Below are 13,733 nucleotides of genomic sequence, written 5' to 3'. Positions count from 1 at the left end.
AGGGTCAGAGGGAGAAGCAGACTCCCTGCCGAGCAGGGAGCCCGATGTGGGACTCGGTCCCGGGACTCCAGGATCATGACCTGAGCCGAAGGTAGTCGCTTCACCAACTGAGCCACCCAGGCGCCCTAGGTGGTATTTTCTTAAGACTCTCCAGACTGGTTCAATTCTTTCCTTTCTTATGTTTTCATAGCACTGTGTACTTCCCAGTTTTGGCATTTTGCACAATATTAAGTAGTTATTTGTGTAGTTATTGGTTTAATGACCAAATAATGCTTTTCTCACTAGATTTTGGATTTCAGTGGAGAAAATTTTAAAATGGTCTTGTCTACCCCTATAACTCCAGATTGTGCTTGGTATATAGTAGTATATAGTAAAAATTTAATTAAGTGAATGAATGAATGAATGAATGAATGAATGAGATACGTGAGTCAAAATTAGTGGGTGCATGAGTAGATGATCATGCTTAGGTGCAGCCAGGATGATTGACTTCCACAGGAGACAGTCCAGTTATATGCAGTAGATCTTTGATTTTATTGCAGATTGGAAGTCAGTGATTGAAGTGGCAAGACTGAATCTTGGTTGCATACCATCAGAGTTCTTATGGTAAAGGAATAGCTTGTCAGGATCAAAGTTTCATAGTGGTGAGATAATTAGGTTGGCAATTTTACCTTGTGGTATAATTGAGAGTGCCTTATGGCAGAATATGAATTAACTAAGGAAAGAAGAATGACCTTTTCCTTCATTGAGTGAGTGAATGTTGTATTTAATTTTATTCTGGTGTTGTCCTTTATCAGTTCCCTTTAAACACATGTACACTCATACGCATGTGCGCATGCTCACACACAGTATTTCTTTAATTTAAAAGATAGTTTGGCTCTTTACTATGACCTCTTTTACTTTGCCAGCTAGTCATTTAACATCCTTACGCATGCTAAAAAAATTTTTTTAAATGCTTGCCACAATTTCCCTCTTGTGTTTATAATAAAGTGTCTTAAAATAGACTCTGGGCTTCCTGTGTGGTATATTTAAATGATCTCATTTCATCTTTGTTTAATGCCTGCATAGTTGCTTTGTTTTTTCCTTAATTGTGACTAAGAGTGATGGCTTCTTCTCCCCCTTCCCACTTTGACTGTCAGAATATGGAGTTTAATATAATATGGCTTGTGCATAGTAGTCTTGCTTTGGATGAAATCTTGTGGAGAAAATTCATTTATAAGCTACATTTATTTACTTTGTAAACATATAGTGTATCTATCATGACATGACTTCTGTGCTTGGCAGCATGGCATACTGGTTAACCTGAAAACCTTTCCTCAGCAAAGGTGGATTAATATATAATATGCTGGATAATATATAACACTTATAGTTCTAAGTGAATTGCTGAACCTGCACAAAAAAACGAAAGGAGGAAACTGAAAACCGGAGTTGGAAGTAGGCTCTTAAGCTTTGTCCACATGGGCTGTGGCAAATTCAGTTATCAGTGGACTTGGTTTTTAATCACCAAAAGTGGGTGAGACAAGAAGGGAGGAATTGATCAGTGATGCCCATTTCCATAAGCTTATAACTTCTCAGTAGAAAGGTGAACTGTTTCGAAAGTATGCCCTACTCTTTTTTTTTTTTTTTTTAAGATTTTTATTTATTTATTTGACAGGGAGAGACACAGCGAGAGAGGGAACACAAGCAGGGTAGTGGGAGAGGGAGAAGCAGGCTTCCCGCAGAGCAGGGAGCCCGATGCGGGGCTCAATCCCAGGATCTGGGATCATGACCTGAGCCTTAGGCAGATGCTAAATGACTGAGCCACCCAGGCGCCACCTGCCCCGCTCTTGATTTAAGAAAGAAACTTCTTAGTTTTGGCCTTGATGGGGAGGGCATTTTCCCTGAGAATTTGTAATCACAGTCCTGTCATCACCCAGATTTTAGTTTCTTGTGTGGTCTAGGAACCATCATGACAACAAGTTAACTTAAAATTTATGATCCTGGTTAGACTTTTTACATCTCTGGGTATCTAGTAGTAAACACAGATATTTGCTGTGGCATATACCTTCAACTATGGCAACGTATTTGAAGAAGAAAGCCTTGTGAAACGTACACTCAGAATCCGGAATTACCAAGAACTTGAAAATAATCCACCAAGAGCAAGAGTTAGCAGAGACCCCCAGTGACCAATTTAGATTCCAAGAATTTCAGATAATGTAATTATTGGAAATAGTATAAAATGGCTGTTTAAAAGTATCCAAGAAGCAAAAGATGGCATTGAAAATATAGAAGAGATATAGTCAATAAAAGCTAGAGAATTTCAAAAAGAAAAATATCGTCTTTCTATGTCAGAAGTCACTGAATGGATCAAATAGTAGATTAGACACAGTGAAAGACACTATTAGTGAACTTAAAGGTGGGTATAAAGAAATTATCCAGAATGCAGCAGTGAAAATAGAGATGAAAATGTGAGATACAGGTAAGTAAATCTGGACAGCTAGGGTGAGATGATTCTATATATGTCTAATAAGATTCTTGGGAGGAGAAACTTGGGAGAGAGGCAATATTTAGAGACTTTTTTTTTACTCCACAAAATTGGTAAAAGATGTGAATCTTCAGATTTAAGAATCATAAATCCCAAACAAGATAAATAAATCTTTAGGTGGATACATTGTTGTGAAACCCTGCTGTGCTAAAGGCAAACATAAATATTTAAAAGCAACCCAAAAGAGAAGAAATTAATGACATGATCTGCGAACATTAATGTTAATTTTTTAGTTTCCCATACTCGGGGCACTGTGCTGAGCTATTTGAAGTTCTCTTCAGTTAGGCCCATACAGTCCAGTGATCTTCCCTTTTCCAACCAAAATAAGTTACTGAATCTTCTTGTCAGACTATATCCAGAAGTTGTAAATTTCTCAATACTTTAACCAGGCTCTGCCCCCTTCCAAATGAAAAGATTTCTTTTTCTAGTTCCTTATACCTAGAAATGTCCGAATTCCCACACCTGTAATCATAACATAGTAGAGCAATCAACATTAAGTATGTAAACTTGAAGAGAAGCAGGTTAATTCTAAATAATGCAGATTAGTATTCTAAGAAGGTATGCATCTAAATAGTATGACAAAGGTAGGAGGGAGACTGATTCATGGTTTTAGAGTTAGAAGCAAATTTTATTTTATTAATCTTTATATTAAGAATTATGTTATAAACTTGGTGACAGAAGTGTATTGTGTTAAATTAAGGCATCTCTTTTCATCATTCTTTGAGTATGAAGTCTTTGAGTCTGGTCATATGTTTATTTGCCATTGTTGATGTTAAAAATTAATCACAGAAGCAGGTCTGTAGACATATGTTGGTCAGTAAATTCTTTTTGCTGATAATTCTAGCAGTATGGACTGGGAGGGATTGCTGAGATCCAAATGAGGATGGAACAAAAGCTCTTGGTTCGGACTCAGAAACAAACTGAGGGTTCTAGAGGGGAGGAGGGAGGGGGAATGGGTTAGCCTGGTGATGGGTATTAAAGAGGGCACATTCTGCGTGGAGCACTGGGTGTTATACGCAAACAATGAATCATGGAACACTACACCAAAAACTAATGATGTAATGTACGGTGGTTAACATAACATAATAAAATAAAATAAAAAAAAAGTAAGCTCTTGCTGTAGAAGGCCTTGTGTTTTGTTCCTTGTGAATATTTAAAGTTCACCTCTGTCACCTAATTATCACTGGTCACTACACTTTTGATATTGCTTTTTTTTTCTTCATGCTGTTTAATTAGGTATGGTTCAACGGTTTTATTTTATATTCTGTTGAAAATATTAAGTGATTTTGACCCAGACATTTTGGCTTCACTTAGCCCTGGAATGTCACTTCCTTTGCTTTCCCATGTTAAAAACAACAAAATCATTATCAACAACAATTAAAAAATTTGACCACTATCTTTTAAAAGTTGCTGTCTCCTATTGGCTTATCTTATCAGAGGGAGCCGTTTGCATGCAGTCTTTGTCACCTGTTGAGTCTTAGCTGTACCCAGAAAGCTGGTTGGTTCTATTTTGTTCTTGCCTCCCTGGCCACTGCTGTTCAGACTTCTGCTTTCTTCTCAGGTGATCAGTCTTTCTCTAATTTCATTTTCTCCCTTTATTCCTACCCTGAAAGGATAAATGCTTACTTTTACTATAATATCAACTATTTGGAAGCTCTTTCCTATTTTATTTTGTGTAATGTTTTTTTTTAATAGTTCTAAAATGGCCATCCCATCAGTGCATATTTTAAAAGAATTTTCCTCTTCCCTCTTTTAGAAACCTTTATTATTGTTTTACTATCCTGTTGTTTTATTATCTTTGTATATCTAGCGTGAGTCCTGGCTGCTTGAGTGTCCTGAATGACATTTTATTTTATTTTATTTAAATTAGAGTTTTACAAGGCTTGTAACAAAAAGCAGCAGTCCTCTGGGCCCCTTTCATCTTCACTGCTTTTTTTTAGAGGCAGTCATTTCCAGCTCATTCTTAGATATTTACCTCTAAATTTCTAAATAAAATGCTTGTATCACAGTTTTTTTATCTTTCATGTTTAGATATTGTCTACATACATACATTCTACTACCACAAACTTAGTGCCTTAAAATAACATAAATTTATCCTCTCACAGTTCTGTAGTTTAGATGTCTGAAATGAGTCTCATACTAAAATCAAGGTGTCAGCATAGCTATGTTCCTTTTGGAGGCGAAGAAATCTGTTTCCTTGCTATTTCCACCTTCTAAAGGCCACATGCATTCATTGGCCAGTGACCTTCATCCCCCATCTTCAAAGCCAGCAACATCACCGTGACAGTGCTTCTGTCATCACGTTTCTTTCTCTGACTTTCCTTTTTTGCCCCTTCCTTTCATTTTTAAGGACCGTGGTGATTATATGGGCTCCACCAGGACAATGCAGGATAATCTTCTTATTTCAGATCAGCTGATTAGCAAGCTTAATTTCCACCTGCAACCTTAAATCTCCTTTGCCATATGAGGTAACATACAGAATTCACAAGTCTTGGGATTAGGATGTGGACATCTTTGGTGGGGGGAGGCAGGTAGCCTTACTGTGCCTACCAAAGAGGTTTTAGCTTTTAAGGCTGACACTTACTGTCTCCATCTTTAGTCTTTTCCCCTAAATTATCTAAGTAGATCACAAGCTTTGCTTAAATTTATATTCAGTATTAATATATTATGACCATATATGGATGAATTATAATATACTACCATTAAATAATTTTTTTCTTGTGCAACTTTTATTCTAGGAGTTAATAACTGCCCTATTAAATTTTGAGTAGTATTCTATGTACTTATTATTAATTCCCCAAAACTTTTTTTTTTAAAGATTTATTTATTAGAGAGAGAGAGAGAGAGAGAGAGCGCGTGCACACGCACAAGTGGGGGAGGGGCAGAGGGAGAGGGAGAAACAGACTCCCTGCTGAGGGGCTCTATCCCAGGACCCCAGGATCATGACCTGAGGTGAAGGCAGACGCTTAACTGACTATGCCACCCGGGCGCCCCTCATTCCCCAAAACTCTTATAGAAACATGTCTTCTCTCAGTAGTTCCAATACATGAGATACTTTTAATTTTTGTAGTTATTATTCTTTTAGTGCACTTTTTTCCTGTTTCAATTTCTGTTTGTTTCTAATCCTACCGTAAAGCTATCTTGAAGTTTTCTGTTACCAAATTGTCCTGGGTATTCTCTTTTCTCTTATGTTAGATCCCCTGTTTCTTGGATCACATATGTGATTCTTTCCTGATTTACTCCCTGATTTTGGTGGAGCAGGATTTTGTAGTTATCTTTCCAGCAGAGAAAGTAAACTTTTTTCAGATCTGGCATGTCTGATGAATCTTTCTTCTACCTTCATATGTGATTGATAGTTTGGCTGTCTGTAGATTTGTAGGTTGGGAATAAGTTTTGTACAGAATTTTAAAAGCATTACTTTATTGTCTCCTTGTTTTCCAGTGTTGCTGTTGAGTTTGACGCCATTCTAATTATATATTGGATATTTCCATGTCATCTGTTTCTGTTTTTATGCATGTTTATTTATTTTTTATCTATCTCTGAAGCTCTTAGGAGCTTCTCTTTCAGGTGTTGGGTTTCTATGTGTGTGCTTTTTCATTTGTTGTGCTGGATTTACGGTACACCTTTTTAATTAGAAACTCTTGTTCTATAGTTTGGGGAAATCTTGAATTATTTCTTTGATTATTTTCTCCATTTTGTTTAATAGTCTTTTTGAAATTTTTGGTTTTCAGATATTTGATTGTTTATGCTGATCCTTTGATTTTATTGTCATTTCTCTCCCATTTTCAATCTCTTGGGATTTTATGTTTTAATATATGATAAATTTCCTTAACTCTATTTTCTAATTTTTCTATTTAAGGAGAATTAACATCATGTTTTTAATTTCTAAGGGCTATTTTTTCTTTGAAAAAATTTTCTTAAAGATTTATTTGAGAGAGAGAGTATGAGAGGGAGCATGAACTGGGGGGAAGGGCAGAGGAAGAGGAAGAAGCAGACTCCCCCACTGAGTAGGGAGCCAGACACAGGGCTCCATCCCAGGACCCATGAGATCATGACCTGCGCTGAAGGCAGACGCTTAACTGACTGAGTCACCTAGGCACCCCTTCCTTGAAAATTTTAACTAAACATCTTGTTTTTGTTGTAGTATCTTCGGTACTCTCTCTGAGGATAGCAATTATTATTACTAAGATTTTTGGTTTTGGCATTATTTGGTTACCCTGTTTCTTTTGTGTTTTTTATTTTTTTATTTTTTTTAAACTTTTTATTTATTTATTCATGAGAGACAGAGAGACAGAGAGAGGCAGAGGAAGAAGCAGGCTCCCAAGGAGCAGGGAGCCCGATGCGGGACTCGATCCCAGGACCCTGGGATCATGACCTGAGCCGAAGGCGGACACTTAACCATCTGAGCCACCCAGGCGCCCTCTTTTCTGTGTTTGTTAATCTCTACTACTTATAGTAATTGCCACATGATATCTGGTGGTCCTTCATATTTAGAATAAAATACTAAATCTGTGTGTAAGGTTGGAGCTTATTGAGTTGCTGGTGTCATTGTAGGGGAATTAGACACTATTTTTTTGTTGGGGGATAGTCAGTTATCAGTATCTCTGGTTCCTTTTTCTTGGCCTGGCCAGTTTCTACTGAGAGAAATCCTTCCATTTCTTTCCTGAAGGTTATAAGCCTGTCATTCAGCGTTCTTAGTAAGGAAAAGAAGATCTCATCATCTAGTACATAAACTCCATGTAGATTTTTAGAGTCTCCTGTTTTTAACATGTACCCTTTTCCTTGGTTGTATCCCATAGTCCAAAATCCTTTTGGTTTAACCTCTCCGTAGTGAACCCAGAGTCTTTTGCCAGGGTGAGGGTGGAGAAGTTGCATGACTCCGTGGATTAAGGGAGGGGATCTGTGGCCATTTGATAGACTTTCAGTCTTTGTAGCCTCATCTGCATTCCTGCCCTCTGAACTGCCTGACTTCTGTAATTTTTAATTTTTCAAGGCTTACTGTAGATCAACTTATTCCTTAATAGAATAGAGAGAAGTATCTGTGGGAAATTTAACAAAGTCATCTCATTTCTACTTGTTCATCAAATATTCCTCTTCCAAAATTGTGATGCTAGCTCGTGCCTCCTTGAGAGTTGCTTATTCAGCTCTTGTCTTTTCATTTTCCTTTCTTAGTGGGTCTAAGGCCCTAAAAACTTTTAACAGTCTTTTAGTGTGTTAATAGGACACAGATAAAACCTACATGGGGTTTGACTCCTTAATCTTTTACTTAGATATTTACATAGATATGCAGGTCATTCTCATTAGTTTATCTTTTAATAATTACAAGAGTGATCATAAGTTGATTACTGAACACTGGAGAGTTGACACTGAGGGTTAAGGTCTCAGAGAGGATGGAAGAATTATGGCAGGCCAGAAAGTTGGTGGAAAAAGAATCAGAATTAAGGATGTGCCACAGGACTAGGAATATGTGTTAGGAGTTAATATTTTCCAGAAAAGTACTACAAGGAGAAGAAATAACAGTGCATTATTTTATATTAAATTCTATTACAAAAATTTGGTATTTTTAGATTATTTAATTGATAGTGTGTACAATGTAAAATTATATTTCAGTTGCAGTGTCTTAGAAATTCCTTCTTAACTTCTAGTGGACTATGGCTGCAGCATTTGAGTAAGTGTATGTGTGAGAGTGCTTTGTAGAGGGAGTATTTCAGTGTTAGACACTGTCATTATCTTTGTGATTGGCCTGTTGACTCATGTCAGCTGACTGTACATCTTACCAAAATATTGCACCTCTTCTCTCAAATAAGTTTTTTGTAAAGTTGAGCTGTTTTCTCATTTAACTACAATGCTTTGAGCAGTAACCACAATACTTTGGCCTCTCCATGTAACAATAATAAATAGTGGCGTGCCTTAAGCTGCCTAATTACTTAGCTGCGTAATTAATGCTGCCTCTATCCAAAGCCATGCTTTTTTAGTTTGAGGGCTTTTGCTCTTTTAGTGTCACCATGTTGCAGGAGATTTCCTTTCATACTTTCAGGAAGCAGCATTCACGTAGGACACAATATGAATGATGCTACTCCTTTCTGTTTCCTCGAGCTTATGTTTGGGCATTTTACAAATTTTGGTTTGAAGGTGGAGTGGAAAGAAACCAAGATTATTTTTCATTAAGGCTTTTTTTTTTTTTTTAAAGGGGGTCCTGGCTGGCTCAATCAGTAGAGCCTACGACTCTTGATATCAGGGTCATGAGTTCGTGCCCCACATTGGTGTAGAGATTACTTAAATAAATAAACTTAAAAAAATTTTAAAAAGCACTTTTTTTTTTTAAAGAACGTGTGCAGGTTCACAGTAAAATTGAGGGGAAGTTGGTTCCCATATATGCCATGACCCACACATGCACAGCTACCCCAATATCAGCATCTCCCACCAGAGTGGCTTTTATTACAATGGATGAACATACACTCACATACTATAATCACCCAAAGTTCATAGTTTAAATTAACAAGTTTTTTTTTTTTTTTTTACTAGCAACTTTTCTCCATTGTTGAAGTCCATCAAGAGATATCTATATTTTTTTTAAATCTCGGCTTATGGCATTTAAAACATTTCTTTATAAAAAAGCCTTTATGGTGAAATTATGCATAATGATGTTTTAGTTATATTTTTCAAGATTTTATTTATTTGAGAGAGAGGGACACAAAGATAGCAACAGAGGGCACAAGCGAGCACAAGTGGGGAGGAGAGGGAGAAGCAGGCTGCCCACTGAGCAGGGAGCCCAACGTGGGGCTTGATCCTAGGATGCTGGGATCATGACCTGAGCAGAAGGCAGGTACTTAACCGACTGAGCCACCCAGGTGCCCTGATGTTTTAGTAATTAAAACAAGTTTTAAAATACTTACGAAATGTAATCATAAAAATGTAAACTAAACTTGCGAGAGTCAAAAACGAGATGCTTTGTATGTATATGTATATAATATTCTTACCAGAAGAGGTTCCAGGCAACCTTTTCTGATAAGAATATTATATATGACATGCATTAGATGTTAACAAAGATCGATCATTTGTCAGGGCGCTTGGTTCACTCAGCCAGATGAGTATGCTACTCTTGATCTAGGATGGTGAGTTCGAGCCCCATGTAGGGTGTAGAGATTACTTACATAAATAAACATTAAAAAAAGATCTACCATTTGTGATTCAAGATAGAGTCCTAAATGTTGTAAACTATACAAGAAGTAGTGTTATAAAATAATTTAGAAACAAAGCTATTTTGGCCTATTTATATTCTTTTGCATTTACATCTACCAGAAACCAATTGTTTTCATTCTGAACAACATCAACAACCCTTGAAAGAATCTTTCAGTAGTAGCTCTTGTCTGCTGACCTCTATTTAGGTTTTATATATTTTTTGAAAAATTGGCAGAAAATGAAAATCTCACTGTGGGGCTTGAGGCCTGGTGGGGGGAAGGTATCATTCCATTTTATATTCTTCTTATCACCTAACATAATAATTAGAGCAGGGTAAATTATCCAGTGATTATAACTTCCTATAACTGCAGTAGATGTTAAATATGTAGGGTTGCTCAGTTTTCTTTCTTACAGGGAGGATTGTGATCTGGTCTTGTCACTTTCTGACTTAAGACTTGGCAAAACCCTACTTCTCTAGGTATTGGTTTTCTCATATATAAAATGGAATAGTAATGGTCACCTTGGGGTTTTGTTTTCTTTTGGAGATAAATAAAATAATAAACTAGACCCTAGCGATTGACAGTAAGTGCTCACTGAATGTTGGGTGCTGTGATAAGTAGTACTACCATTAAAACTGTTACTACTCTGACTATGTTTATGTAAATATTGTCATCATTTAATTTTATGAGATACTGCTTTAGATTTTTGAGTCATGGATTTGAGGATCTGATAAAAATCTAATTATCAGCATAAAATATTGTACAAATACACAACATTTTAGACTCTTGCTCTGGGGATAATAGGTACCACTTCAAATGGAAACAACAGAGGTAGTGAATATTGGAAAATAGCAACCAATCAATACACATTTATGTAATGACCACATAGAAATTAGTAAATTAATAGGCCCTTCTGAAGTGAGCGTTAGTATGCGAGAGGGTGTTTCTTAAAATGATGTTTTTTTTTTAATCATTTACAAATCACATAGTGTGTTGGCTAAACTGCAGATTCCTGGGCCACACCTCATGAAGATGCTTGGAGGATTATGGGACTTCTTGAACATACTAAAATTGGGATGGACGATTTCAGAGTAATGTTTAACGTATCCGTCATAGAAAGTTTATGGTTTTCTTAATTATTCATACATGTTCTACTTAGAGTTTCGGATATGAAGGATAGTATATATTTGATCAAAATGTGGAATGTGGAAGAGAAGGGAAGTTATGTTGGTGGATGTTGGTGAATATAGACAAAATGAATGGTAAAGTCTTCTCTATCAAATTGTATTAAACGCCCTAGTTCTTTTACTACTGTAGGACTTTGAGCAAAATTTAACTAAACTCCTACAATCTAATGTATCTTAATCTGGAAATGAGGATAATAAACATTTTTATTACAGCCCCATTGAGAGGATTGAATGAGATAACATGTGTAACACAGAATAAGTCCTCGGTAAATGTTAGTTGATTAGAGTTCTTCATCATTATCATTTTAGTGGTTTGCAATATTGTCATTCTTAAGGTTCCCCTGCCTGTTTAATTCTCACCTACTGTTCAGGGCCAAAATGAGTTTCTCCTTTTTGAATTAAGTTTTCCCTACCATTTATTTCATGGTAATTATTATAATAATAATTCTGTGCTTCAATGTCCTTCAGCAAGTAGCATATAGTAGAGATGTTAATATCTACTTTTTTGTTAATTGATATAGAATACCATTGATTTCTTTTATTTGCACATGGTATTTCAGTTTTGCTTATAGGCTATTTTATTTTAACTTAGGAACTGTCTTGTTTCTCTCTCCGTATTCTACCTGATCAAGCTATTTTGGGGAGTCTGTTTACTCAGAAAGTTTCCTGTTTAAATTAAATGTCTCTGTCTAAATGAAACTCAATTTATAAGTTAAATTTGTTTCAAAAATAAGTATCTTACTCTGCATTTTAAAACTATGATTTTTTAAAAGTTTTCCTGTTTTTTAAACAAATACTTGTTTTAAAATATTTACTTGTATTTCTTGAGCTTGACTAATCAAAAGCTGACTGCATAAGTATAGTTATGAGAGTTCAGACTATTTATTTTAAAATTGCATCCTTTCACCTCCTAAATGCTAAACTATGAAACCTAACACAAATACTGTAAGAACATCTGAGGCAGATAATTAAAGTATAATTAAGTTTAAATGCCTTGGTGAAGGAGTATAAAAATTATTTAAATTCAATCGGCTAGTACATTTGCAGTTTTCTTTTATTAGGTGTGAAATCTAAGAATCCCCTGCCAACTCTTGAGGGCTCAATCCAGAATGTTGAATTGAAGTACTGCAGCACATCATTGGTCAAATGTGCCTCTGGGACCATGGGATCAATAAAAATTTGTGCCAAAGCCCCAGGTATGTGCAGCTGGACCGTGTAAAACTTTATTGCCTGTATAGGAGAATTGGCCTTGCATTTTACAAGGAGCGTTACTGAAACAAGAATTTGCTCATTGTTCCTATGAATCAGAGGTTTTAAATTTTTTTTTATTTTTACTCTAAAATTTTTTTTATTTGTGCCAGGATGATACTTCTTTAATAAATTAATTTTTATTTAAGGAAAAAATCTGCATAGTTATGAGAATGGTTATGAGGGAGAACAATTAAAAGTTTACTCTTATACTTTTGGGGGGAAATAGGAAGTATAGATATATATGACACTTAAAATTTAAATTAAAATGTTAGTATAATAAGCAGATAACACAACTGTTTTTCAATTCTTGTAATTGACTTCACCTTCCTGCCAATACTTTATTTCATACTATTTTCCATAAACACTTGTAATTTAAGTGTTTTCCGTGCATCCTAAATTTCTAGGTAAATTTAAAGAGGTACAGATTTTGTGGAATATTTAGAATATAGTATGTTCAAGTTCTTTTCCTTTTACAATCTCATCTGAAAATGTTCTGCATTCATTAGCTAAATATTAAGACTTAATTTGTTAAGAGTTAAAAGTGCTTTTAATTTTATCAGTCATACTTTTTAGAATATAAATGTACAGCTAAAATGACCAAATATAACTGAAGTATTATATTATGATAATATATTTTAAGATCAGGCATCCTCAAGCTACTCCAATATTTTTTTATAAGAATTTTTTCATTAATGTTTCTCTTTAGGTGATAGTGGAAAAGAGAAGTTGATTCCGTTGCTTCAGGGTCCTTCTGACACTAAAGACCTTCATAGCAGCAAGTGGCTCAATGAGAGTAGAAGGCCAGAATCTCTCTTAGCTCCGGATTTGATAGCCTTCACAGTCCAAGTTCCACAGTATATGGACTACTGCCATAATTCCGGTGAGTACAAATTTATCATTATTCACTTACTTTGCATTTTCTTTTCCATTAAAGCTTTTAAAAAGGACTTTTTTTTTAAACCAGTTTATGTCCATTGGGATACTCTCTAAAGTTGTGCTCTTTGAAACTTCAAGTGAAGTGTTTTTGTATCATTTTTGATAAGTGATGTGTTTATAAACAGTAATGATTTTATTTTATATGAGAAATAATTCAGTTGTCAGTATAACAATCTTATATTCATATCTACTAAATCCAACTGAGTTTTAAAACCTACCATATCATGTAATAGGTAGAAAAGAGTAAAGGAAATTTAAAACTTTGGAAAGAGAAAATACTTTTCCTTGGGATAGTAGCACTTTGTGACCCATCATTTGCCATATTAAAATTGAGTATTTGAGCCTTCTCTAGTTTTGCAGAAAGGAAGAAATGTTGATAGTGGAACCAAGAAAAAAAATCTCAGAGGTCAAGATCCTATTTCTTAGAGTTATTTTTCTAGTAGTATTTTGCCTAGAATCTCGTTCATTTTATTCAACACCGAAATAGCAAAGCCACACCTCTTGTGTTGAGAGGAGATACCAGGAGGATCAGTAAACACTGGGATAAAAAAAGATATGCTAAGTAGAGACCATTATCAGCCAATGGTTCGATTAGTCACTATATGGTTAGTAAAGGCAAAGTGGTAAAAGACTCTAGAAATAAGATTGCTATATACA

General features: G+C 35.4%; 1 protein-coding gene across 6 annotated transcripts in view; it reads left to right on the top strand.

The window, feature by feature from the left end:
• VPS13B (vacuolar protein sorting 13 homolog B) overlaps positions 1–13,733 on the top strand; it is a 750,734-nt gene that overhangs the window by 215,069 nt on the left and 521,932 nt on the right. For all 6 annotated transcript variants that reach the window (XM_028108562.1, XM_028108579.1, XM_028108553.1 and 3 more), the window contains 2 exons: positions 11,951–12,085; positions 12,847–13,020. In XM_028108562.1, the coding sequence (XP_027964363.1) occupies positions 11,951–12,085; positions 12,847–13,020 (309 nt within the window). The remainder of the gene's footprint in view (positions 1–11,950; positions 12,086–12,846; positions 13,021–13,733) is intronic.

This window comes from Eumetopias jubatus, unplaced genomic scaffold, assembly GCF_037043125.1.
Source record: "Eumetopias jubatus isolate StellerSeaLion01/CBP00866 unplaced genomic scaffold, mEumJub1_p1.0 scaffold_4, whole genome shotgun sequence".
Classification (NCBI taxonomy): domain Eukaryota; kingdom Metazoa; phylum Chordata; class Mammalia; order Carnivora; family Otariidae; genus Eumetopias; species Eumetopias jubatus.
Note: the sequence above shows the minus strand (reverse complement) of the source record. Positions and strands in the feature narration are given on the sequence as shown.